We start from the raw sequence: 25,019 nt of genomic DNA, 5'->3' as shown, positions 1-25,019 counted from the left end.
AAATTTTAAGTTCTTAGATACTTAAAACAATAGCTTGAAGGGGGTTTAAAGATAAACTTATTTAATATATTATAGATTTTATAGATTAAAATCTTCAGATTCAGAGATAGAGTCAAGTAGCTAATTAATAGAACTGGGTCTAGAAACTAGTGGATTTTGTCTTCTATGGGACTGGACTGTACTCTTAGAATATACAAATTTTTATTCAGAAGTTTACCATGTAAATTGAAATTACAAATAGAGAGGAGGATCAGGAGACAATGGTAAGACATACACTTCTAAATAGTTTTCAAAGTATCATTTCTTGATATGTAGTTATTTTGAAACAGGATATAGTCATTACTGTTATAGTATATCTTTTCCTATGGTGATAGGAATGTTCTCTATCCTTGGCTCTATTAAACTATTTAAACAGAATATCCATTGTTTTCATTTTAACACACTCATAAGTAAACTGGAATCAAGTATAAACAAACCAAAAAGGACCAGGAAAACATTTTATTTTCTTCTTCTCTTGGCTGACCAATTTCTACTCTTTAGGGAAGAACTTTAAAAATAGAACAGTGCCTATCTTTCCTGCTCCTGGCCACAGTCACCTTCTAAGAATAGAAGCTGGGTGTGTGACTCCCAGCTGCCTAACTGAAAAGGAATCTTTAGCCTGCTTCTTTGTCCTTCCTTCTGAGTAGGCTGAGTTCTGATTGCCTGCCCTCTTATTTCTTCTACCTCTCTCCTTTATATTTCTGAGTGCTGGGGTCCGAAAAAGTTGATTTTCACTGTAACTTCAAGAGCAGGATTCTTTCCAGCTTATAAGGTCCGTGTTGTCTGTTTCATCTTGGTCTTCAGCTTACTCTTCATCTCCCCTCTCTGAGGACAAAACCTGATCACAGTCCAGTTTTGCTCTGTCTCAAGCCAATGAAGCAAGCTACTAATCCAGTTCTCTCACCATCGATAATAAGAATATTATAATAATAGCAGCTGCTTATATTTGCTGAGTGCTTCCATTAGTCTATGCTTTATATATGCATTATCTCATTTACTCCAGCAATCTTATGGGGTAGAGAATATGCCCAAACCATTCAACTAGTAAATAATGATTCAAACCCAGGCAGTCTCTGCTACTAAACATTACTTACTATAAAATGGGTATAGTATGAAAAAAAATCTATGTGGTAAGGGTGGCTATAGACCTTGTTATAGTCTCTCTGCAACTAGATAACTTGGCGGTTATATTAGCAGTTAGCTACCTGGGAAATGTGTTTGTACACCAAATCAGTGCTGTGTTGTTTCTTTTTTAAGGACCCTTTTTTGGAAAGGAAAACATAAGCTTCATTAAACTTTCCCTTTCATCTTCACAAAGAAGACTATCTGAGCAATTTATTAAACATCAGTATATACCAGACATTTCACCTAGGTGTTTTCACTTCTCTCTCTTAATTCTTTTTATGTAGAAGAAAACTGTGGATAAAAGAGATAAAAGCCACACAGCTAGTAACAAAATGGAGTTGGAATTTATACTAGTCAGTTTCCAAGTGATAACATCCTATGTCTAACTAGTTCAGGGAGAAGGTAGTATTTATTGAATGTATACTGGGGTATGACGTGAGCGACAAAAAGGGCAGGGTTATAGGTGGTCCTCAAAGATAATTGCTAACAGGGACGTTGAGATTGCTGGGGATTTTTTTTTTTTTTTTTTTTTTGCGGTACGCGGACCTCTCACTGTTGTGGCCTCTCCCGTTGCGGAGCACAGGCTCCGGACGCGCAGGCTCAGCGGCCATGGCTCACGGGCCCAGCCGCTCTGCGGCATGTGGGATCTTCCCGGACCGGGGCACGAACCCGCGTCCCCTGCATCGGCAGGCGGACTCCCAACCACTGCGCCACCAGGGAAGCCCCTGCTGGGGTTTTTTAAAAGTATCTCTGTTCTGCCATTTGGCTTCAGTCTTTCCTGTTGCAGACCAGAAGAATGCCAACAGTCCCCAGGCTTCATAGTTTAGAGCTGAGAACATTCCAGGGATTCTGACCGACTTAATTGGGGTCAGTTTCCCATTCCTGAATTAATATTTTAAGGAGAGTGAGGAGGGTCACTTAGGCATGGCCACTGAGGTTCCAGCCCTGTGTATTCGGGCTATTCTTAGAAAATGGTGGTTCACTGTGAACTGGGGAGTACCATCTCAGTTGGCATGTAATGCCCTATTGAAATGTAGGTCTCTTATTCCCAATCTCCTGTTCTTCTTCACTACCTCCACTATATAATGTGTCATTGAGAAGATTTACAATGTATTAATAGTTGGGGAAACAGGACTTATAAACAAGGAAGTATATGAAAGGCATTAAACCAGTAAGAGAGATAAGATCTGTTCTGAAGTAGTTATCACTTTAAGTTTGGGGTATTCATGAAAATTTTCATGAAGAAGAGGCACTTGATATGGACTCTGAAAGATAAGCTTATCTTAGAAATAAATATTTTCCAAGTAGAGCAATCAGCACAACAAAAAGTGAGAATAAATGAAGCACATTAACTGACACTGAGGAAACCAACTTAGGAGAATGCCCAGGATTCAAATCCTGATCCTTCTGACACCAAAGCCCATGTTTCTGTTGCTTTTAACACCACAAGGCATATTGAACAAGCACTAAATGAAATAATCTGGGAGGCTGGAAGCAGATCAGTTTAGCAACTCCTATAGAAGTACGTATGGAAAATTAAAGGGCCTAACGTGGTAGCATTGAGAAAGAATGATATAACTGTGGGCAAAAATATAATAAAAATATAAAGACTATGAAAAACAAGCAGGTTAGAACCAGACAGGTTAGAGAAATGTTTAGTGTCATTGGTCTAGGAAAAGGTAATCAATTTTGCAGGAATTTGATTTGTTCTAAATGGATTAAAGTGATAGAAACCAATCTAAGTTGAAATATCCAGTTACAGAAAGTGGGAAAGAAGTCAGAGCTAGAGATTTGGGAACATGGTGTGAAACCTGGTGAGCTTTCCAAAGGAATATGTGTGCCAAAAAAAAGTGAGTGGTGGACGAAAGCTTAGGAACACCCACACAGCTTGTGTGAAATAGAAGAGGAATTTTGGTTTTACTTTTTGTGTTGCTTGCCATCATTTTTTGTTTTGTGTTCTGTGTTGTCTCTGTAAATAGAGTATGCATACCTTCATGATAGTAGTCAAGCTGTCCTTAGATTTAATAGCTGTATGTGCTGGTTTCAAAGTACATTCTCAGTATATCACTTTTTTTTTTAAACATTTTCATCAATTCTTTTAATACGTTTTAGATTATGATGTTTTATGTAACTTTTATGACACTTTTCAAGGAATTCTAATTTGCTAAAATGTGATATCCAAATGTAACAATTATATCTTATGATTTCCTTTGCCTCAAAACCCACTGCTCCTACCTTGTTCATCTAATAACCTTGGCCATATTTTAGAAAAGAATCTACCTGTGAAATACTTTAAATGGTCCATAGCTTGTCTGTTTAAAATACTACATCTTAATGGAAGAGTAGATGATATAAAACAAAATTTCAGAATCAGTACTATAATATACTTACACTTTTAATCTGTAGTACTTTTGGTATCTTAATAGATTGAAAAGTATGAACCATTCTTTGCAGAAATTCTACAACATTGATTTATAAATTTGCAAGTGGGTATTAATTAAAGGTCAACGTTAAAATTTTTAAGCAATATCATTAATATTAGTATACTGAGATTAGAATTTGTTTTGGTCAAGTACTAGAGATGCCTTAGGTTTGTTGGCATATAATTAGAATGCATTCCATACAGCAAATTGCAATTTCTAATCTCACCTTTTCTCCTAGCTTCTATTAATCCCAAATAGGTAGTGGAAGTAGCCTGGAAGTTAACTTAATATCCATTTACACCCACTTTGTATACATCCCAGCCAGGGCACTACAGAATCAGGGAAAGACAGCTAATGTCTGTATTTGAATAAACTGTATCTTTGATATTTCTCTTTTTTTCTCATTTACAGGGAGTTGATTTTCATATGGAGTAAACTTCAGCTAAAGTCTAATCCTTCAAAACAAGTTTTTGTAGATCAATGCTACCAGCTTTTAAGAACAGCAACTAATGTGAGAGTCATATTTCCTTTCATGAAAATCATTAAAGATGAGGTAAATAGTATATATTTATCCCTTCATTTTAAATTAAATTTAAATGACAGTTCACTGAAACTTGAATCTCTTGTGGTAAAATGTATTTGATCATGTAATTGAAGAAAAGGAGGATTTTAAGGCATTCTCCATATATTATATCCTCCCCTCCCCCCCCACCTCAAACTCCCAACATGGTACAAATAGTATGCATAAATGAAAATAACTGAAAAAAGAGAAAAAAAATTTAGTGTTACATAAAGTTTAGTATGGGAACTGCTTCCATAAGAAGCTATTATCTCTTTTCTTATAACTAAATAAGCCTGGCACTTTTAACATTATTCTAAGTCCTGTATGTAGAATCTTAACTAATTTGCAAATGAACTTTCTGTAACTATAGCTAATACCTGTTCACCATCATAGAGAAATAGTTCATAGTTTTACGTTTGGTGTTTAGGTAAAAAGGAATAATGAATTCTGAGACATTTTTGGAACCTAAGGACAAATTTTTAAAGTGTTTATTTAAAATAATAGTAAAAACCCATTACCTGTTTTTAAAAATAGTTCTGAGGCAAGTTTTTCATGGGCCACTGGCAAGTGAGTACAATTCTACATATGATTCTTACATAGACATGAAAGTAGATCCTACAGATCCTTTTACTTTTTCTCCTCAAGTATTAACAGAACTTTGAGTACAAAGATAGGAAAGATAAAGCTACCTTACATTTTAGGTAGCTCCATTTAACTGAATCTTTATGTGGGTTACTTTTAAATATATAAGGAGACATCCATTAAATAATATATTTTAATTTTTTTACATACTTATGCATTTATTACATTCATTATCATATCACTCATTAGATGTATGACCATGTAGTGATCATATTCCCGTGATAAAAAGCATTATATCAGAGGGTTTGGTTTTGTTTTATTTCCTATTTATTTGCTAACTGCATTAATAGCTTCATTATTAAAGAGTGAAATGTCATTTAAATGCATTGTCAAAGTTAACCTCTCTCCCCACCAAAAAAACAAAGAAAAAACAAACTATGCTATAGAATACTTCTTAATATTTGAAGTACATCAGAATTACCTGTAAAACTTTTTAAAAAATATTTATCTATCTCTGTTTTTTTAACATATGATTCTCATTTGTACCAAAAATCGAGAGACTTTGTTATAGAAAATTTACAATATAGGTGAAGTTCAGCCAATTATCATAGAGCTTTCTCGTTTTCACATGTGTGGTCAACCTAAGAATACATGATAAGAGGAAAAATTCAAAGATGAAATAAATATTTAAAATGTGCTTAATTTCTTATACAGTCTATTAAAAACATTTTTATCTGATGGAATAGATCATTCACACGCCTCAGTGCTAAGAGGCACAGGCAATGCTGTGTGAGTTCAGAAGGAGACATTACAGATAGCATATCTGAAAAGCCTTCACAGAGGAAGATGCTTTCAGTTGGGTTTTAAATGATAGAGGAGGATAATACTAATATTTGTAGAGGATTTTGTAGTTTACAGAGTCCCTTCTCCTCATTTTATTATTTGGTTCTCACAGCTGTCCAGTGGCATTAATAGGGTGGCACAGAAACGGGGAAGTGTGTGGATGACGAAACTAATCGAAGAGTTTAGTTTCTATGGGGTTGCGGGTGGGGTTGCTATAGACCCTAAAGGGACTGAATGCTACTCTAAAAATTGAAATGTCAGTCCATAAATATACTGGAATTGTTAAAGGCTTTCAGGTAAGAAAGTAGCCTGTTCCCTTTTGTGATGATCCTGAAATTTTTAAACCTCAGCAACTGTGAGTACATTATAATTTCATGAGAAAAGAGAGGATGTAGATAGAACATTGGACAAAGAGAATGAATTGTTTTGAAGCAGTGGATTTGAATTTGCTATATCTGGAAAATCTAGGTAGGTTTTATAACTGACAATTATAGAAATAAGAAATTTGAATTCAGAAAAAGGATTCCAAGCTGGAAATGGTGGATTTATAGGAGACTAAATCAGTGGAATATTATCTATCTCATTCATTCTGCAAACATTTATTCAAAGGTCACTGTATGTCAACTCCTATGTTAACCACAGAAGGATACGAAAAATGAGATACTGTCCCTGTGATTTAGGAATTCCAAGTCAAGAAGTAGGGGCGTAGACAGTTAAAAAACAATATTACATGCTTTTTAGAAATAAGTATAAATTATTCTCAGTGGAAAGAATAGAGAATGTTTTTAACTATACCCCAAGGTAGGGGCCAGAATGAATCAGAAAAACTTTCAAGGCAGAATTGATTCTCAAAGAATGAATAGGAGATGGGTTGGAATTTACCAGCGAGGTAAAGTGATATGCAGAGTTAAGTTCTGCTTGTGGAACTGTAAGTGAGGGTTGCATAGCACATAAGGAACTCAGAGGACATGAGGCTGGCAAGGTAGTGTTCCTCCCTGTCATCTGTAATATACCATATGCAGGCAATATGATACACAGACACAACTGTTAAAGACATATTATTATTTTATCTCTTTCTATTCAAACAAGCATTTAGGTCATTCTAGAGGCATTATTTATAACTTGAATTAAGGTGGATAGACAACAAATTCCCAACTAAAAGCTGATGCAGTTATCTTTGAGTCATCAGTCAAAGTTTCAAAGCTTGAATACTTTTCAGATAACTTCCAGTAGGTTCATTATTCTGATACCTTATTAGATTTGGAAAGTTTATAATTGCCTTCTTCATGTGGATTACACTTCTCCCCTTATTTGGATTAATAATGTTACTTAATAAGTACAATAAGTAATATTATTTAGTGCAGCTTTATGAAAGAGTTTCCATAAGCAGTTCTTTTTGTTTTTACTTTAGTATTTTTTTAACATCAAAAATTGATAACTGGGCTTCCCTGGTGGCTCAGTGGTTGAGAGTCCGCCTGCCGATGCAGGGGACACAGGTTCGTGCCCCGGTTCGGGAAGATCCCACATGCCGCAGAGCGGCTGGGCCCATGAGCCATGGCTGCTGAGCCTGCGCATCCAGAGCCTGTGCTCCGCAACGGGAGAGGCCACAACAGTGAGAGGCCCGCGTACCGCAAAAACAAAAACAAAAACAAAACAAAACAAAATTGATAACTGTGTTTTTAAATACATATAATTTAACCCTTCTGCCACAGAATGTAAGATTGGTACCTTAAAACAGGGGCCTAGATATGTAAGAAACTTGAATCACCATAAGTTCATGAAGCATTTTATATTTTAATAACCATAAGGTTATGAAGCATTTTGTATTATGGTCAGTAGGGCTTGTCAGACTTGAAAATTAAATAAATTGGAAGCTAAAATACTATCTTTTCCAGGTTATTCTCAAGTTAAAACAGATTTATTTATATATTAAAAAGTAGTTAAACATGGCTACCCATTGAAGAAAATTGCACATTTAGAATACTCTGTTTATTTAGCTTTCATTTCAGAGTTGTATTGGTTTGGCCAGAAAGTTTGTTCGAGTTTTTCCGTACGATGCTATGGAACATTTTGGCCAACCCGGTATTTTAAAAGGATAATCTAGTAAGTGTTAATAATTTTTTTAAAGAAGTAGCAGTAATATTTTTCTTTTTACAGGTTGAAGAAGAAGGCTTACAAATTTGTGTTGAAATATGTGGTTGTGCTCTACAGCTAGACCTTCATGATGATCCCAAAACTAAATGTCTAATTTATAAAACAATTGCACATTTTTTGCCAAATGATTTGGAGATCCTCAGGATTTGTGCACTCTCAATATTTTTTCTTGAGCGCTCCTTGGAAGCTTATCATACTGTTGAAGAGCTTTACAAACGTCCAGATGAAGAATATAATGAAGGCACAAGTAGTGTTCAAAATCGTGTTCGTTTTGAATTACTTCCAATTTTGAAAAAGGGATTGTTTTTTGATCCTGAATTCTGGAACTTCATAATGATTAAGAAAAACTGTGTAGCGTTACTGAGTGATAAATCAGCAATTAGATTTCTAAATGAAAGTACACTGGAAAATTCTACAGGTAATGTAAAAAAGGCAGTGGAACAGCAAGGTTTAGATGAAGGACTTGACTCTCTTACAGATCAGAGCATTGGAGAGCTTGATCCTGATGATATATCTGGAGTGCAACCAAAAGGTCATATTAATGCAAAGAAAAACCTCACAGCTCTTAATGCTTCCAGAGTAGATCACAATGTCCCAAGGCATCGGTGTATGTTATGTAACAAGGAATTTCTAGGTGGTCACATTGTACGGCATGCGCAGGCTCATCAGAAAAAGGGCAGTTTTTCATGTGTGATATGTGGTAGAAAATTTAGAAACAGAGGACTTATGCAGAAGCATTTAAAGAATCATGTTAAGAAAATACAGAGACAGCAACTTGCTGCAGCTCAACAGGAGGATCAGGAAAATCCTGCTTTGGAAGAAATAAATTGTTCTGATACTTTCATTTCATTTGAAAATGGGAAGTCTGATAATAAGGATTTGGAAGTAGAGACTATTACCCGTTCCAGTGATGGAAACAAAGATGTCATCCCTTCACATGTGGGTGAATTCATTGAAATTCCAGGAAGTGTATCGGAAGATGTTATTGAAAATATTACTGAAAATGGCAATCCTGATACTTCTTTAAATAATGTCTCAGAGCCATTACCTGTATGTGTGGATGACTATGAGGAGGAAGAAGACGAAGAAGGTGATTATGAAGAAGATGATTACGACCTGAATCAGGAAACTTCAGTACTTCATAAAATCAATGGAACCGTGTGCCATCCAAAAGACATATATGCGACAGATCAAGAAGGAAACTTTAAGTGCCCCGCTCTTGGCTGTGTCAGAATATTTAAAAGAATTGGATTTCTAAATAAGCATGCAAGGACTGTACATCCAACTGATTTAAATGTGCGGCAAACAGTAATGAAGTGGAGCAAAGGAAAATGCAAATTTTGTCAAAGGCAGTTTGAAGATTCTCAACATTTTATAGATCACCTTAATAGACACAGCTATCCAAATGTGTACTTTTGTTTGCATTTTAATTGCAATGAGTCATTTAAGCTGCCAATCCAACTTGCTCAGCACACAAAAAGTCACAGGATATTTCAAGCTCAGTGTAGTTTTCCAGAATGCCATGAGCTTTTTGAAGATCTTCCTCTGCTATATGAACATGAAGCTCAGCACTATTTAAGTAAAACACCAGAATCATCTGCACAACCAAGTGAAGCAATTCTTTGGGATGTTCTTACAGACTCAAAATCTAATCATCAGGAAAAAGACTCATCTAGTAATGAGAAACAAACTGTTAGTCTACCAGTTTCTACTAGCAAATCAAGGAAAGATCCTACAGAACCAAAGACATGTATAGAAAGTATGGAAAAGAAAGACCGTTTAGTTCAGAATGGAAATGAACATTCTGATCACACTGTTTCTGATATAAGCTTGACAGACCAAAAGATGCCTGACATAGAGCCAAATTCTGAAAATAATTGTATTAGTGATTTAGTCAATGGACACAGTGGAATAGAGCAAACACCTTTAGTTTCCTCAGATCCTGCTTTGAAAATTGATACAAATAGAATCAGGACAGAAAACGGTTCCATTTTACCTAGTGTTGTACCACAAGAACACAGTACCCTGCCAGTACCTCAGGCACCTTCCAAACCAAATCAGACGAGTGAACATACTTCATATGGCTTAATTTTAACAAAGCCATATGTCAGACCATTGCCTCCCAGTTACCTTGATGAACGGTACCTTAGTATGCCAAAACGCAGAAAATTTCTGACTGATAGGGTAGATGCCTGTTCTGATCAAGATAACGTTTGTAAAAAATCAGTGAAAAGATTAAGATGTGGCAAATGCCTGACCACCTACTGTAATGCAGAAGCACTTGAGGCTCACCTTGCACAAAAGAAATGTCAGACACTCTTTGGATTTGATTCAGATGATGAAAGTAAGTCTTCTGTCTTCTCAGCAGGTATATCTGTAGAAATAGAAAATGCCATAGATCTTTGTAAGGTTAAAAAAATTAACATTTATATAACACAGATAATAAAGCACTACCCCATACATTATTTCCTTTAATCCATACAACCACCATGAGGTGCTATCACTATTCCTGTTTTATAGATCAAGCAACTGACATTCACAAGTAATTTGCATAGGCATACACCTGTGAACTTGTGGAAGCCAGAACTTGAACACAGTTTTTTCATACTTTTGGATCATACTCTTTAACTGTATCTGAGGCTTTTCTTCATTCCAGGTTTTATGTAATAAGAGATCTAAAAACAAAGTAATTATGATGGAAATGTTTTTCATCTGCATGCCAGAAATGTAAACCAAGTTGAGCCTCTATTACAAAAACAAAAATAAGAAAGAACCAGAAAATAATTGAAAAATAAAACTGAGCAAAAGAAGAGCTTGCCTTTCTACTAATATTAATATTCTTTAAATGAGTAAGGGTATAAATAAACAGGAAATCTAACTTAGAATACTAGATGAACATCTATAAATATGAATTAACAGACGTGTTCTGTTTTACAGGTGCCTGATAAAAATGTTTCAGAACGATCTGTCGATCAAGCAGTAGTGTGCAAAAAGCACTACAAGAAAATGCATCATCAGTTTGCTATTTCCCTGATGGCCTTAATTTTAGAGCGGTCTTGGATTACTAAAGATAAAGACAAAGCACATTTTCTAGAATGAACCCACAGAGGAGATGTGCTGGTTTAGACTCCAAAAGGGTCATTACAAAACTCCCAAAGTACCAGTTATCCAGAAAAACCACATTTTGTTTAAGAAGTCGATGATGATTAATAGCAGCATGTTCAGTTTCGCTTATGTGAGAAACATATGCAGGCAACTAGTCAAAAAGAATAACCAGCTATGGCCTTACAGAAAGGGAAAAAACCCATTATAAAAAAGGGGGGGGTGGTTTACAATAAACAACTTAAAAGTATTCCACAAATAGGGTTTGTTTTCTTGTCATGCCTAATCAGATTATGTCCTCCTTTCTGGTCAAACATGCTTTAAGGAACCATTTCTGTTTGATTTATTATTACTTAGAAACTGATTGATAAGATGAAAGTAAAACGATTTATCACCATACTAGCTATAAAAGATTGTACCTTGTTTCCAGATGATTGATTAGGTCAAAGTTCAATGAATGACATTCCAGCATTTAAAATTAACAAACAAAAGAAGACAAAACAACAGTGCTTTGCTAATAAGCTCTTGACAGAACCTTCCACTTTCCATTTTTATAATGCCAATGAGTTATATTTAAAAGGCAGCAGCGTCAATAGAAAACATATTATCAGTAACTCTGGGAAGAGATGGGAGGATCTAAGACCATTAAAGGCTATCTTAGTTGAAAGAAAACACTGAATTGCAAATTCTTCAATGTGAATAATGGTATAAGCACACTGGGATATTTCTGTTTGTATATAGAGTAGTGTTAGGACATTGCTTGATGATTCATAGTAAGGTCCTTTAGACATTAATGTGAGTTATCTAAGTACAGTCCTATAAAAATAACTGACTATAAAAAAAAAAATATGCAGCTAAGAATCCGGTCAAGAATTCATTGGTTTTATTCAATTAGGAGAGTTAATTCTAAAATAAGCCATATTACTTATGCTTTCTTATTTATTTCTGATGAATTTGGTCTGAATAGTAATTTTTATATATAAAAAGAAATATTTACACAAAAATTTGCACAGCAAGAACACAGTAAGATATAGTGATGCATTTATTTTCTTTGATGACCAGTAATTTTCCTAAGGAAGATTTTAACTTAATAGTCAATAAATCGTTAAAACAAAAAGGTTTTTAAAAATACTCTCTCAGATGTGTTCCACGTCTTTAAAAGAGGAAGCTTAAAGACTTCCTTTTACCTAACAGTGTGTTAATCTATAGCAGGGCTAAAATGAACAAAAATGCAAAGGCAAATTCTTCAAAAACAGAGCTATTAATGTACCAATGTCAACCAGATATTCCAGTTATTCCAACTGATACATTCTTGTTCAAAGTATATAATCTCATCAGACCCTACTATTATAAATTTCTGGATATTAAAGCTTCTTGAATGAAGTCACTAAGGAAGTGTGACTTTTCTTCCAGGGTAGCATCCAGGCTTTATTAAATTAGGATTTCCAGGTCATGATAAATCAGATATCTAAAAAACTACCCAATTTTATTAGTTTATTTATCATAGGCATTCACTACTATGCAATTGATAGTCATAAGTCCATATCAGTCAAATCAGGTTTTTGTTTTGTTATGTAGCCTACATTAGGCTGTGGAATTTACATTTAAAAACATAAGTAAACAACTCGATAAGGTTTTTAAATCCTTTAAGGTCAACTAAAGAAAAAAATGTTTTCCATACTTCCTGATACTAAAAATATAATACTTGAGTTCTTTTTCAGTTCAGTCTAAAATACATCATATAATAAAAAGTATTTGGAAACTAGTTCATATGGACAATGAAGTTATTTTAAAATATTTCTGCTTTGTACATTTTCCAGATGTTTAAAATTACAGCTTGACATTTTATCACATTTTTAACTTTTTATTTTTTATAAGTTGTAACTATTGACATAAATCCATGTCTGCAACTTACTTTCATTCATTTTGCAGCTCATACCAAGATGTTTTAAACATATTCCACTTGTTATTTTTTTGTCTTTGAGGTTTTATTTCTACTTTTGTGTTGGTAACGGAAAACTTTCTGAAAGACTGAGATCAAATTGGTTTATACATAACTAGATCAAGGAATGTTTTATAAAATTCTATTTGACCACATTGTTCTAACCTCTTTATATACTTATCAAATAATTGCTATTGAAAGAATGTGTACATTTTCTTATGTATGCCTTATAAAACATAAACTCACATCATTTTGCTTTTACGGGGTGCATAAACTTCCAACAGTTCCAATGTGGAATTCAGAAGACAAGGAAGCTTTCTTCTTATTCCTCAAATTCTTCTCTTTTTCTTTTCTACTCCTATTTTAAGGATGTGTTTATCTTACGTGGACCAAGTTTCCATCCTTCATTTTCAAATAAAAATTTCCTTTGAAACATTAAATATTAACTTTCTGCTATGTTTCAGTAAGGTCAAAAAAAATAGCAAATCTGAATTTTTGCTGCTCAGATATTATGGAGAAGATAGAAAAGGAGAACCTTCGTGGACAGGGGCACTGGTACTTTGGGCTTCAGTCATATTCTTTTTTTTTTTTTTTTTTTAATAAACCACCAATTATATAATGAAAACATAACATAACATTGAACTTGTGATTCTTTTCAAATCACACTTGAAGGTTCAGCTGTACTCCTTTCATGTTTGGTTCAAACTGTAGTATGGGTGAAAAACCTAAAAGGGATGGTAGTGTTTATTTTTTAATTTATTTGGTACTGTAAAACACCATTTCAGAATGACTAAATGCTGCATATGCATTTTGGAATTGTTAATATGTGAAAGATATTACAGATTCAGCAAGAAAGGAAATTTGTGCTTCCTTGTTGAACATTAAATTATTTTACTTTGCATTTTATAAGAGTACAAATTAAAACTGAGCCATTGAACTGCAATAAATCAACAGTGTCTCATTTCAAGAAATTTTTTGTACTGTACATAGATTTGTTCAATAAAACATTGTCCTTGTTGGTAATGAAGTTGTTCAGTTTTATGTAGCACATTACTTCAAAAGGAATTAGGCTTAAGGTATATGTTAAATAAGAAATTTCTATTATGTTTCATAAGAGAATGAGGTATTTCAGTTAATATTACCATATTCAGGTTATTGAGTGATTTTAGAGAACATAGAAAACTCTAAGAGTCTACACAAAATAGATATTTTTGACATTATTTAAACTAATGTCCATATGCAGGAATTACAAGTTGATAGAACACTGGTTACTAAAGTCATTTCAGGTAAGTGGTTTCAGTGTGAAATAGTACCCTCTGGAAACTTAGTAGGTGGAAAACAAATATCAGAACTCTCCAAGACAGTGGATGGACTGATCTGCACTGGTAATTCTTCAGAGATGAAGAGCCTCTGGTGGAACTTAAAGACTGTGAAGTCGCTTTGAAATAAGATGTAAATTATGAAAATTACTTCCTACAAAAGTATTTCAATGGGAAAACGTTCAAACCAATTAGTAATCTGTATCTAAAAGTGGGGTCCTTGGGCATGAGGGCTGTACTCTTTTGGCTCACTAACAGAGGAAAACCTCCTACACTTTTTGCTATAACTTGTAGCTTGGGGCTGAAGTAGAGAGAAACTCTGATACGATGAGAGCACTGCAAATGAAAGAACAGATATTGTGTTATTACGGTGATTTGCACATATTACAAATGTTATGCTTTGAAAAACTATGAGAAAATTACTGAAACATTCTAGAGCTGAGATCTAGAATTCTCCATCTATGATTTATGGTCATATGATCTTAGACTATTAAATAAATGTATTGAGGTATTTAGATAAAGTTATTGGGGTTATCTAGACTTTCCATTTTTTTCTTTTCTGAAATTTGAGAAATGCTGGGAAGCAATCAAATATTAAATACACTTCCAAGATAAGTTAGATTGCTTTCATAGCATAAGGTCCATACTAATTCAAGAATCAACTGATATAAGGCCAGAAGTTTGGGTTGTATATCAATATTTAAAATGGAGGCGATCCAATATTACATGGAATAAAAACTAAAGGGAGAGAGGTTCATGCCTTATTTATGGGTGCTGCAACTGGAGAAGAAATTACTGTGTACCAGGTTACTTTATATGTGTTACCTCTTACTGTTAAAACAACCCAAAGGTAGATACGGACAATGCTTTTTAGACACCAAGGCTCAGAAAGATTAAATAACTTGACTAGTCACACAGCTAGTAAATGGAGAGGTGGAACTGAAAAGTCGGCTGTTTCCTCCTAAAATCCTGCCATGCAGTTTTCCCTACAAATTGTACAGCATGAGTGGATCTAATATATCCAGATGGAGAGGGTTAGTCTTGCCTAAGGATCAGTGATTTCACAAAGGATGAAGTCTGGTACAGACATGGCTGTTTGATGTTCCATTCTCTTCTACTAGCAGTGATTCTTAAGAGTGTGGTCCCTAGAAGAGCAGAATCGCTATCACCTGAGAACTTGTTAGAAATGCTAAATTTTGGGGAGTTCCCTGGCGGTCCAGTGGTTAGGACTCTGTGCTTTCACTGCCATGTCCCCAGGGATCGGGGAACTAAGATCCCATAAGCCGTGAGGCGTGCCCGCCGCCCCCCCTCAAAAAAGAAAGAAATGCTAAATTTTTGATCAGGTGAGGGACCAATCTGTCATTTAACAAGTCCTCCAGGTAAGGATTGAAAACCACAGATATAAAGCAACCAGTTTCTTCATAAAGTATTAAATTTATAGAGCCTTAGAAACTCAATTTCCAGGACATTTAAAGAAGTCCCCTATTAATAGGTACTTAAATACTGTTGAATGAATGGATATTCTAACAGATCTAATACCCCAAAACCATTCTAATCTAGAGAACTTTTTTCAAAGTATTCAGTGATTGAAACTACCACAATGTAATTTAATGAAAACAGCTCAAAGATGTGTGATCAGCTATATTCAAATTCCAGCATGATAGTTTTAAGGCAATTAAGTGTATCCCACTGAGCTCAGACTTCCACATCTGTTAAAAGGGGAGAGCCGTTCTTGCAAGGTTAAGAATTAAGCTCCTGAAGGGAGCTGAGGCCTTCCTGTTAATGATTTTACTAACTTTCTCTTGGTTCCAGCCAAAAACAGCCATGCTGTTTTATTCCATGCATTTTTCACTACTGCTCCCTCTACCTGTAATTCTTTTTCCGCCCCACTCCTCATTCTTTGCTTTATCTTCTTGGGCATCACCACACTCTCCAGAATGTCTAATCTCTTGACAATTCTGGATTTCTCTATTGAAACCTGTTTCTCCCAGTCTTCCTCCTCTCAGTAAATGGCAACTCCAGTTGCCCAAACCAAATCCTTGCCATCATCCCTGACTCATTATCGTGTCCTTCACTCTCACCTGGACTACTGTATTAATCTTCTAGTTGGGTTCCCTGCCTCTACCGTTGCCCTTCTGGCAGTCTGTTCTAGACACCAGCAGCCAAAATGATACTGTTTGAAACAAGTCAGATCATGCCATTCCTCAGTTTAAAATCCTCCACTGGCTTTACAATTCATTCATTCAACAAATATTTATTGCATACCTACTATGTGCCAGCCTCTGTAACAGACAATTGAAAAAAAATAATAAAAAAGAAACATAAAAATCCCTGAATCTCAGAACTCACATTCTACCGGGGGGGTGGTAGGGAGGGGGGACAAAAATACAATATAAGTGCTATAGAGAAAAATTAAGTGCGTAGGGAAAGTATAAGTAAGCATGGCATTGTAGGTGGTGTTTAAACAGGATGATGATAAAATATGATGATACCACCTCTTTGATAACTGTTGAGCAGGGATAGTAATGAATGAAGTTAAGGGAACGAGAGCCGCTCATATCTGAGGGGAAAATGTGCTAGGCTGAATAGCAAGAGCAAAGGCTCTGAGGCAAGGACCTGCATGGCAAGTTTAAGGAACAAAATAGCAAGGGAACCACTGACTGGTCTGGAGTGAGAGACTGAGAGAATAAAAGGAAATGCAGAGAGAGGTAAAAGATAAAAGCCAAAGTTTTTACAACGGGCTGCAAAACTCTAGACTGTACTGATACAGGAGCCACTAGCCACAAGTGGCTATTAAAATTTAATTAAAATTCAAATAAAATTTAAAATTCACCGGCTGAGCTGCACTAGCCACATTACAAGAGCTCAATAACCATATGTGCCTGATGGTTACTGTATTAGCTCAGATGCAGAATATTTTCATCTCAGAAAGCACTTTTGGACAAGTGGTTCTATATCAGTGGTTCTCAACTTGGGGAATTTTGCCCCCCCACCCCAGGAAACATTTGAGGAACAAGGTATTTTTGGTAGGGGGGAGGAGGTGCTAGTGGCATCTAGTGGGGCGAGGTCAGGGATGCTGAAGCATCCTACAATGTTGTGGGACAGACCCACAACAAAGAATTATCCTGCCCAAAATGTCAGTAGTGCCACGGTTGAGAAACCCTGCTCTAGATCAATCTTGACAACTCCAACCTCACCAGTCACTGCTTCCTCTTCGCACAAGCTGCTGCAGCCTCCCGGCCTCCTTCCTACATGCCAAGCACTCTGTTCTTTCCTCAGAACCTCTACTTTTGCTTCGTCCTAGAATACTCTTCTGTGGTTCAGTTTCTCACTTTTTTCAGGTCTTTCCTTCAATGTCACTTAGAGAAGCCTTTCTTCACAGCCTGTATAAAATAGCAACATCCTCTCCTCCATCCCTCTCTTTTTGATTTCTCTCCACAGAATTCCCTGCCATAGTATAGTTTCTTTTATGTTTATTGTCTTTTCCTTTCACTAGAATACAAGCTCCAAAGGACTTGCATTTGTTCCCAGCATAAAGACCAGTGTCTGGCAAATCATGCTCAGTAAACACATTTTTAAAAAATGAACGAATGAAAAAGTTGGGCATGTCTTCTTCCATTTGGTTCCACACCAGTATTGTGAGCACTTATCTCTTTATTTGCAACACTCCCAAAAGCTCCTTGAAGGAGGGTCTGTGTCATTTCTCGGAATCTTCAATATCTACCATAGTAGGCACTCAACGCTTAATGACAAATGAAGAATTGGTATCTGATGAGTAAATGGTACCCCCAATAACATCCACTGGCAAATCAGTTTAACCATGGTTTGAATGCCTTATTTTAAAGACTGTATTTACAGCTCATTTTGACTATTTAGCTGTGATATTTTTTTTAAAAAAGTTAAATCTGCTCACCTGTATCTGCAGGTGTGTACATTTCAGCTACTAACTGGCAATAATCTAATTAAATGTTAAAAATCTAAAATATGGCTAAAACAATGGAAGGAGACAGAAGCCAGTGACAATGCGTTGAAGTCTGAAGTTTCCCTCTCGTGAATGTCGACACCAACAGTGGTAACAATAGCTGATACATGCTGGGCTCTTTCTAGGCTCCAGGCACATTTCTTCACCCCCTCCCTGCGCTTCAACAACCCTATGAGGTAGGTATCTCTACTAGATTCATTTCGATACAGAAAACTGGAAGACCAAAGAGCTTGCTCTCGGTCACAGTTAGTAAATGACGGGATAAAACCCTGGTAATCTGGCTTTCAAAGACCCCAACCTTAAACTATTCGTGATACTGCCTCGCCTAAAGCCAAGCCGGCGAGGATAAGAAGGGAAGCAACAGCGGACCGCAGCTTGTTGGGGAGTTTAAGTCAGCTGCAAGGCGGGCAGGCGTGGCAGGATAGGTGACTTTTTCCCCTTAACTTTTCCAAGTGTAATGTTAAACAAAACCAAATTGTTTTAACACAGAACTATGTAATTTAAGAATATCAAACTACAGGTGCTCCCAACGCAGAAGTGGCCGCAGAGAACTTTCGAGCGCTCCCGGGGCCACGGCCCAAAGCCGGAGAGGAGACGCCTCCATTGGCCGGCCCCGCGGCATCACGGGAGCTTGTCTTGCGCTGGGGCCGCTGCCGGCTTTCCGCGCACCTGCCCTGCGCAGCCTCCCAGGCGTTCTTTTGGAGGAGGGACTCCTGAGGAGTTTTTTGGTTTCGTTTTCCCTTGTGGAAGGTCGATGTTCCCGGTGTAAATGCGGAGTTTCCCTAAAGTGAGATCCGTGGGACTCCACTCAGTCCCCGAGAGCCCGGAACCACCGGTCGGAGCACCGCGTTCCCTTAGTGCCCTCATTAACGACCACTTACGCGCCCACGGCTCTGGAATACCCGAGGCCTTTTGGCTGCGAACAACGGGAAGAGCATTTCCGGTACCTGTTGCCACGGCGCCGGCCCAGTGGGCCTAAGGGGGCGAAGTTATTGGCGTCCTCTCCCCGCTTTCTGGGGGTAGAGATGTCGGGGCTCAGCTACTCAGAGATGGAGGGCTGTCGTAACCTGCTCGGTCTGTTGGACAACGACGAGATCATGGCCCTATGCGACACCACCACCAACCGCCTGGTGCAGCCTGAGGACCGCCAAGGTAAAGGTAGACCCTTCTCCCCAAGGGCGGCCGTCCCTCCCCAGACCTCACCCGGCCCCCAGCTGGCGGGAGCGTGTGAGTGGAGGCCGTGGTAGGCCTCCTTCCCAGCCCGTCCGGGATTGCGCTTGTGCGGAACCCTCGGGAATCTCGGCTCCTATAGCTGCTCTGTTGCTTCAGATGCACGCTGAAAATGGCGCTGCTTCCAGGTTTTATTCATTATACGTTGTGGGCAAATGCTGCTTGTTTCGAAGATGCGGAGTACGTGAATAGTGATTTTGTTTGTTTTTTGAAGATTTCCGGGGAGTCAGGGTGTTTTCCATTTTCAGTTTCGATCAGCTGAGGAGTGTCAGCCGCGGCTCATTTTCTTCAAGCTTGGGGGAGGATATCTATCATAAACACTTTTAATCAGTGTGCTGCGTAAAACAACTACTGTGATAAAAGAGCAGATAGGATCAATCCATGTCTCTTTGGATCCAAAGTTTTTCAGAGATGATTCTGTGTACTAGGACTACATTACTTTCAGAGCCAAATAAACATTTTGGTAGAGTAGATTTCATGGATTATAAATATTCAGTCTGGTTGTAATGTAATGAGTAGCTTAAGCATTTATGATTTTGTATATTACCTGGCTAGTTATATTTTAAATTTGCTGAATTTTAGTTTAAAATGAGAAAATGTCCGCCTCCTGTATTAGCATATGATTTAAGTATCTACAAAAGAGTCTGCCTTTTAAAACTGTCTTTCTCTGCTTTTAACATCTCCGCCATTTAAGGTCATTCATTTGAAAGTGAACCAGGAACGCTAAATTTCTAAGAATTTAGACTGAAAATAATTTTAGACTTAATGTAGTTCTTTGGCATTTATATATTTTACATGCTAATCGCCTTCTAACAGTCTTGGTGAATGTGAATTTAAAATTGTAATAGATAAAATTGCTGAATTTAATTGATGGTGGATCCAAAAGCAAACAAGAAACGAAACTACCCAGTACAAAAATGTTAAATGATTTGAAGTCATTTCTCAGAGAGGAAAAAATAATAAGCATATTGAAAGATACTCAACATCTTTAGAAAGCAATGAAATGAAAACCAAAACTACATGGTGCCTTTCATATGTACCAAGTTGGCAAAAACTAAATGTAAAAAGGTCAAGTGTTGTTGATCTTGTGAAGTATGTCGTTGATAACTACTGGGGGAGTGTAAATTAGAACTAGTACTTTGGAAAGAAAACAAGTTCGATATTATCTCCTTAAATGGAAGGTTACTTACCTGAGCTTCTCAAACTTGAATGTGCCTATGTGTCCCTCAGTGATCTTGTTAAAATGCAGATTCTGATTCAGTAGTTTTGGAGTGGGCCCAGAAATTCCACATTTCTAACAAGCTCCAGGTGATGCTCACGCTGCTTGCCCCTCTAGGCTGGGAGACAAGTGTGGAAATGTCCAAAGTAATAGTATTTGTAATTGGATACACATAATAAAAGTCTATAAACAAAAGGATAGATACCTTGTGGTATAGTCTATAATTACCTATGGTACAGCTCTGAAAATGAATTAACTACAGCTGTGTCTAGCCACATAGATTAATCTCAGAAACATTAAAAGTTAATTATAGAAGACTATATATATTGATGGATTAGATTTATAGAACATTCAAAGAAATATCAAACTATATTTTGTAGGGATACATAGTTATGCTGTACAACTCTAAAGAAAATCGAGGGAATTCTCTGGTGGTCCAGTGGTTAGGACTCTGAGCTTCCACTACTGGGGGGCCCTGGTTCGATCCCTGGTCAGGGAACTAAGATCCCGCAAGCCCGGCAGAGTGGCCAAAAAGAAAAGAAAAAAGGAAAGAAAATTGAGAGAATGATAAAATTTTGGAGAGTAGCTACATGTGAGGTGAGCGAGGAGAGAGAGGGAATAGCATTAAGTAGGGAGAGGTAAAATGAGGCCTCAAAGATACCAGCAATTCCTGTGTCTTAAGCTGTGTCGTGTGTATATAGGAGTTCGTTTTATTACCATTCTGTATACCTCACATATGTAAAAATAATCTTTAGTCTGTTGTTTAATAGAAGTTCTTTAAAATTAAGAGTCTTGGTTCTGCCACTTCTTAGAAGTATGATTGTTGATACTTCATGTATCCCTGACTTTTGTTATCTGTAGAGTGAGGAGATTGAAAAGTATTGTAATTTTACCTATATTTTAGGGATTGTAAATGAATTTAGTTCCATTGACCTTATTAAAATTTTTTCTTCTCTTATTCAATTTTTTTCTTAAAATACAACCATTCTTTAAAAGAAAATGCTTAAATTAACAATCTTGTATGAGAAGTAAAAGGAAGAAGGAATTTTAGGTGGGGAACTTTATAGTTTAAAGAAATTTTTTTAAAATCCAAAACTTGACAACCTACTTCCTTTTTTTTTTTTTTTTAATAAATTTATTTATTTTTGGCTGTGTTGGGTCTTCATTTCTGTGCGAGGGCCTTCTTTAGTTGTGGCGAGCAGGGGCCACTCTTCATCACGGTGCTGGGCCTCTCACTATCGCGGCCTCTCTTGTTGCAGAGCACAGGCTCCAGACGCGCAGGCTCAGTAGTTATGGCTCAGGGGCCCAGTTGCTCCGCGGCATGTGGGATCTTCCCAGACCAGGGCTCGAACCCGTGTCCCCTGCATTGGCAGGCAGGCAGATTCTCAACCACTGCGCCACCAGGGAAGCCCCCACTTCCTGGTTTTTAGAAATGATAACCGTCTTATACAAAAGCAATAATGCCATGACAAGAGTTTATAAATATTATTCAACAGCGTTTCTGCTGACCCTGGACAAATTTACAAGTGACTCATGATTTTCTATTAATCTTCATAATTTTCTTTTAGATGCCATTCATGCAATATTAGTGTACAGTCAAAGTGTTGAAGAACTTTTGAGGCGTAAAAAAGTCCACCGAGAAATCATATTTAAGTACTTGGCAACACAGGGGGTTATTATACCTCCAGCTACTGAAAAACACAATCTTATTCAGCATGCAAAGGATTACTGGAAAAAGCAGTCACAATTGAAATTGAAGGAAACGCCAGAGCCAGTTAAGACAGAGGACATTAGACTCTTTGAACAGGTAAAACAGACCTTATAGTCATATCCTGAACTGTAGTTCTGTGTAAAAATCTTTAGATAATCCTAGATCCGGAATGATGTGGTTAATGTTCTGATTTTTTTTTTATAATTTTAGCTTTACTTTCTTTTTTTTGCATCCTAAAGAAAGAGCAGTAAAGCACCTGAGACAAAGTGTTTTTGATATTTAGTAATGTATATGTAATATTCTATTGATTTGTGACAAAAAATGTTTTGTATCCCTTTATCAAATGGGGACTATTGATTTTTAAAGAGAATGGATAGACTACAGGACCAATTTAATTTTAATTTAGCCTCTGGTTCTCCAATTTCTTTTTTCCACTTTAGAAGAATGCTGTTGTAAGCCCTTTCTCATTTTGAAGACTTTCTTTGGTATTAAATTGCAAACATTTCATGAAAGAAACTTAAATTTTTTTTTTTTATTTGTTAGCTAGGAAATATCCTGTTTTAGTAATTTCCTCCAGCTGACATTGGCTGTTCGTATTTCTTTTTATCTTCACTGTACATTTTAAATATTGTGTGAATATTTAAATATCGATTGAACCTTTAGGTAACTTGCAGTTTTTAAACTACATACCCACATTGAATTAATGGTATTTTACAGTGAGAGAGGTTTGCCTTCACATTAGGAAAGGAACTTCTAAGCCTTCCTTAATGTACTGAAAAGAATGTTGACTTTAAAATCATATAGATATGACTTCATATTAGGGTCTGCTGTATACTAGCTGTAAATGAGCAAGTAAGGACCTTTGTGAGCCTTGTTTATAAAACGGGCATAACGATAATATCTGTGTCATAAAGCTTGTGGAGAAAGACGGAAATAGCACTTAAGTGCCAAACACAGTGCCCAGTACATTCAGTAATAGCATGTGCCCGGTAAATACAAGATCTTTCACCACCTAGATGAGGTACTGTGCTCTGGAATACATTGTTGAATAAAATCTAGCCTATCAGGTGTATTTTTGCAATATTCATTTTGGAAAGAAATAATATAAAATAATCCCAATCATAGAAAATAAGCAATTTCAATCATATTAGAAGTGTCTGTTTAAAGACATGTTTATTATAAACTTTGCTGCATATAAAATATACCACAGTGAAGTGTATTCATTTACAGCATACAGTTTGAAAGTTTTGACAAATAACACACCTGTGAAATCACTGCCACAATCAAGAGAAAATGCTTATGTAAATCCTTATTATTGGCTCTTAATTCATGCTGATATTTTAAGAGACTTTGAACCTTAATTTCTTAGAGGAATTTTCAGAAGTTTAAGCTGAGAAATTCTAAAATGACCTCCCCTTTTTGAGAATTAATTTACTGTGCAAGATGGGTTCAGTGAGCTCACAGGTAGTTCATTTCCTTTCTGCTATAATTAGTACCTTAAAAGTTAGCTATGAAACAGGCAAGATAGTAAATAGATACAAGAATTAACGTTGGTTTTATTAATCAACAGGAGAAAGAAGATAAAAAAGCTGAAAAGGTTGATTTTCGTCGATTAGGTGAAGAATTCTGTCACTGGTTCTTTGAACTTCTTAATTCTCAGAATCCTCTTCTGGGACCACCTCAAGATGAATGGGGGCCACAGCACTTCTGGCATGATGTCAAGCTTAGGTTTTATTACAACACATCTGAACAAAATGTGATAGACTACCATGGAGCAGAAATTGTGAGCCTTCGTCTGCTGTCACTAGTGAAAGAAGAATATCTTTTTCTCAGTCCCAACCTAGATTCCCATGGACTGAAATGTGCTTCTTCTCCCCATGGTCTAGTTATGGTTGGAGTTGCTGGGACTGTCCACCGAGAGAACACTTGTTTGGGCATTTTTGAACAAATTTTTGGACTCATCCGCTGCCCTTTTGTGGAGAATACTTGGAAAATCAAATTTATCAACCTGAGAATTATTGGAGAGAGTTCCCTTGCTCCTGGAACATTAATGAAACCAGCTATTACACTTGAACCAAGTGATCTAGAAGCCTTTTATAATGTAAACACTTCGTGTGGTCCAGTGAAGGATGACTCAGTGTAAGGCAGGCATTGGATAGTGAGACTGGAGACCAAACTTTATCTAGTGGAAGTGAGGCACTGTTGAACAAAAGAGAACTAATTTTACCTAGCCCTTGAAGCATTGAGTACTATATTTCAGTCTGAAAAATCTTCTATACAGAAATTCTTCCAAATACTACATCAGTAATGTCTAAGTGATTTCAGATTTGGGGATTGACATATTTTAGTTGAAATGTCTTTCTTGACTACAGACTAACATGTTACGTGAACACTTGCCTCTTTCTCCTTGAGTTGCAGCAAATGTTCTGAAGGCTTCATGCAATTCATCAAATAAATCCCACTTTAGATGTTGTAACTAACTGTGTGCCTTAGAAACCAGTTAATATTTTCATTTTACTTGGTGGATATTCTGCTAATATCTGTACTTGTCATGTGGGAAAAAATTAATAGTGTTCAAGGCTTCCCCTTTTAATTTTCTCATTTACTTTTGTCTAAATCTGGGTAATTTTACAAATGTATCTCATGACAGTATTGCTTAAAAAATACAAGTTTTAGAGATGTTTACTGTAAACTCAGTAAATGAGTAAGCTCACTTTCTAAAATGAGTAAACTCTCATTTTAGAAAACTTGAATGACATTCTTATACAAAAAGTCCAGTAATTTAG

The 25,019-nt window shown here is 36.5% G+C and overlaps 2 protein-coding genes across 2 annotated transcripts in view; both read left to right on the top strand.

The window, feature by feature from the left end:
• The window catches only part of ZNF654 (zinc finger protein 654), a 100,617-nt gene extending 89,535 nt beyond the window's left edge, over positions 1-11,082 (top strand). Inside the window, exons 7-9 of the mRNA XM_065876860.1 lie at positions 3,999-4,140; positions 7,732-10,072; positions 10,666-11,082. Of these exons, the coding sequence (XP_065732932.1) occupies positions 3,999-4,140; positions 7,732-10,072; positions 10,666-10,673 (2,491 nt within the window). The 3' untranslated portion in view covers positions 10,674-11,082. The remainder of the gene's footprint in view (positions 1-3,998; positions 4,141-7,731; positions 10,073-10,665) is intronic.
• An 8,016-nt stretch (positions 11,083-19,098) lies between these two features.
• C4H3orf38 (chromosome 4 C3orf38 homolog) lies at positions 19,099-24,376 on the top strand. The gene is made up of 3 exons (XM_065877005.1): positions 19,099-19,225; positions 22,091-22,329; positions 23,804-24,376. Exons 1-3 carry the CDS (start codon positions 19,099-19,101, stop codon positions 24,374-24,376), a joined length of 939 nt encoding a protein of 312 aa, XP_065733077.1.
• The last annotated feature ends 643 nt before the right edge of the window (positions 24,377-25,019 follow it).

The sequence above is a fragment of the Phocoena phocoena genome, chromosome 4 (assembly GCF_963924675.1).
Source record: "Phocoena phocoena chromosome 4, mPhoPho1.1, whole genome shotgun sequence".
NCBI classification, from domain to species: domain Eukaryota; kingdom Metazoa; phylum Chordata; class Mammalia; order Artiodactyla; family Phocoenidae; genus Phocoena; species Phocoena phocoena.
Note: the sequence above shows the minus strand (reverse complement) of the source record. Positions and strands in the feature narration are given on the sequence as shown.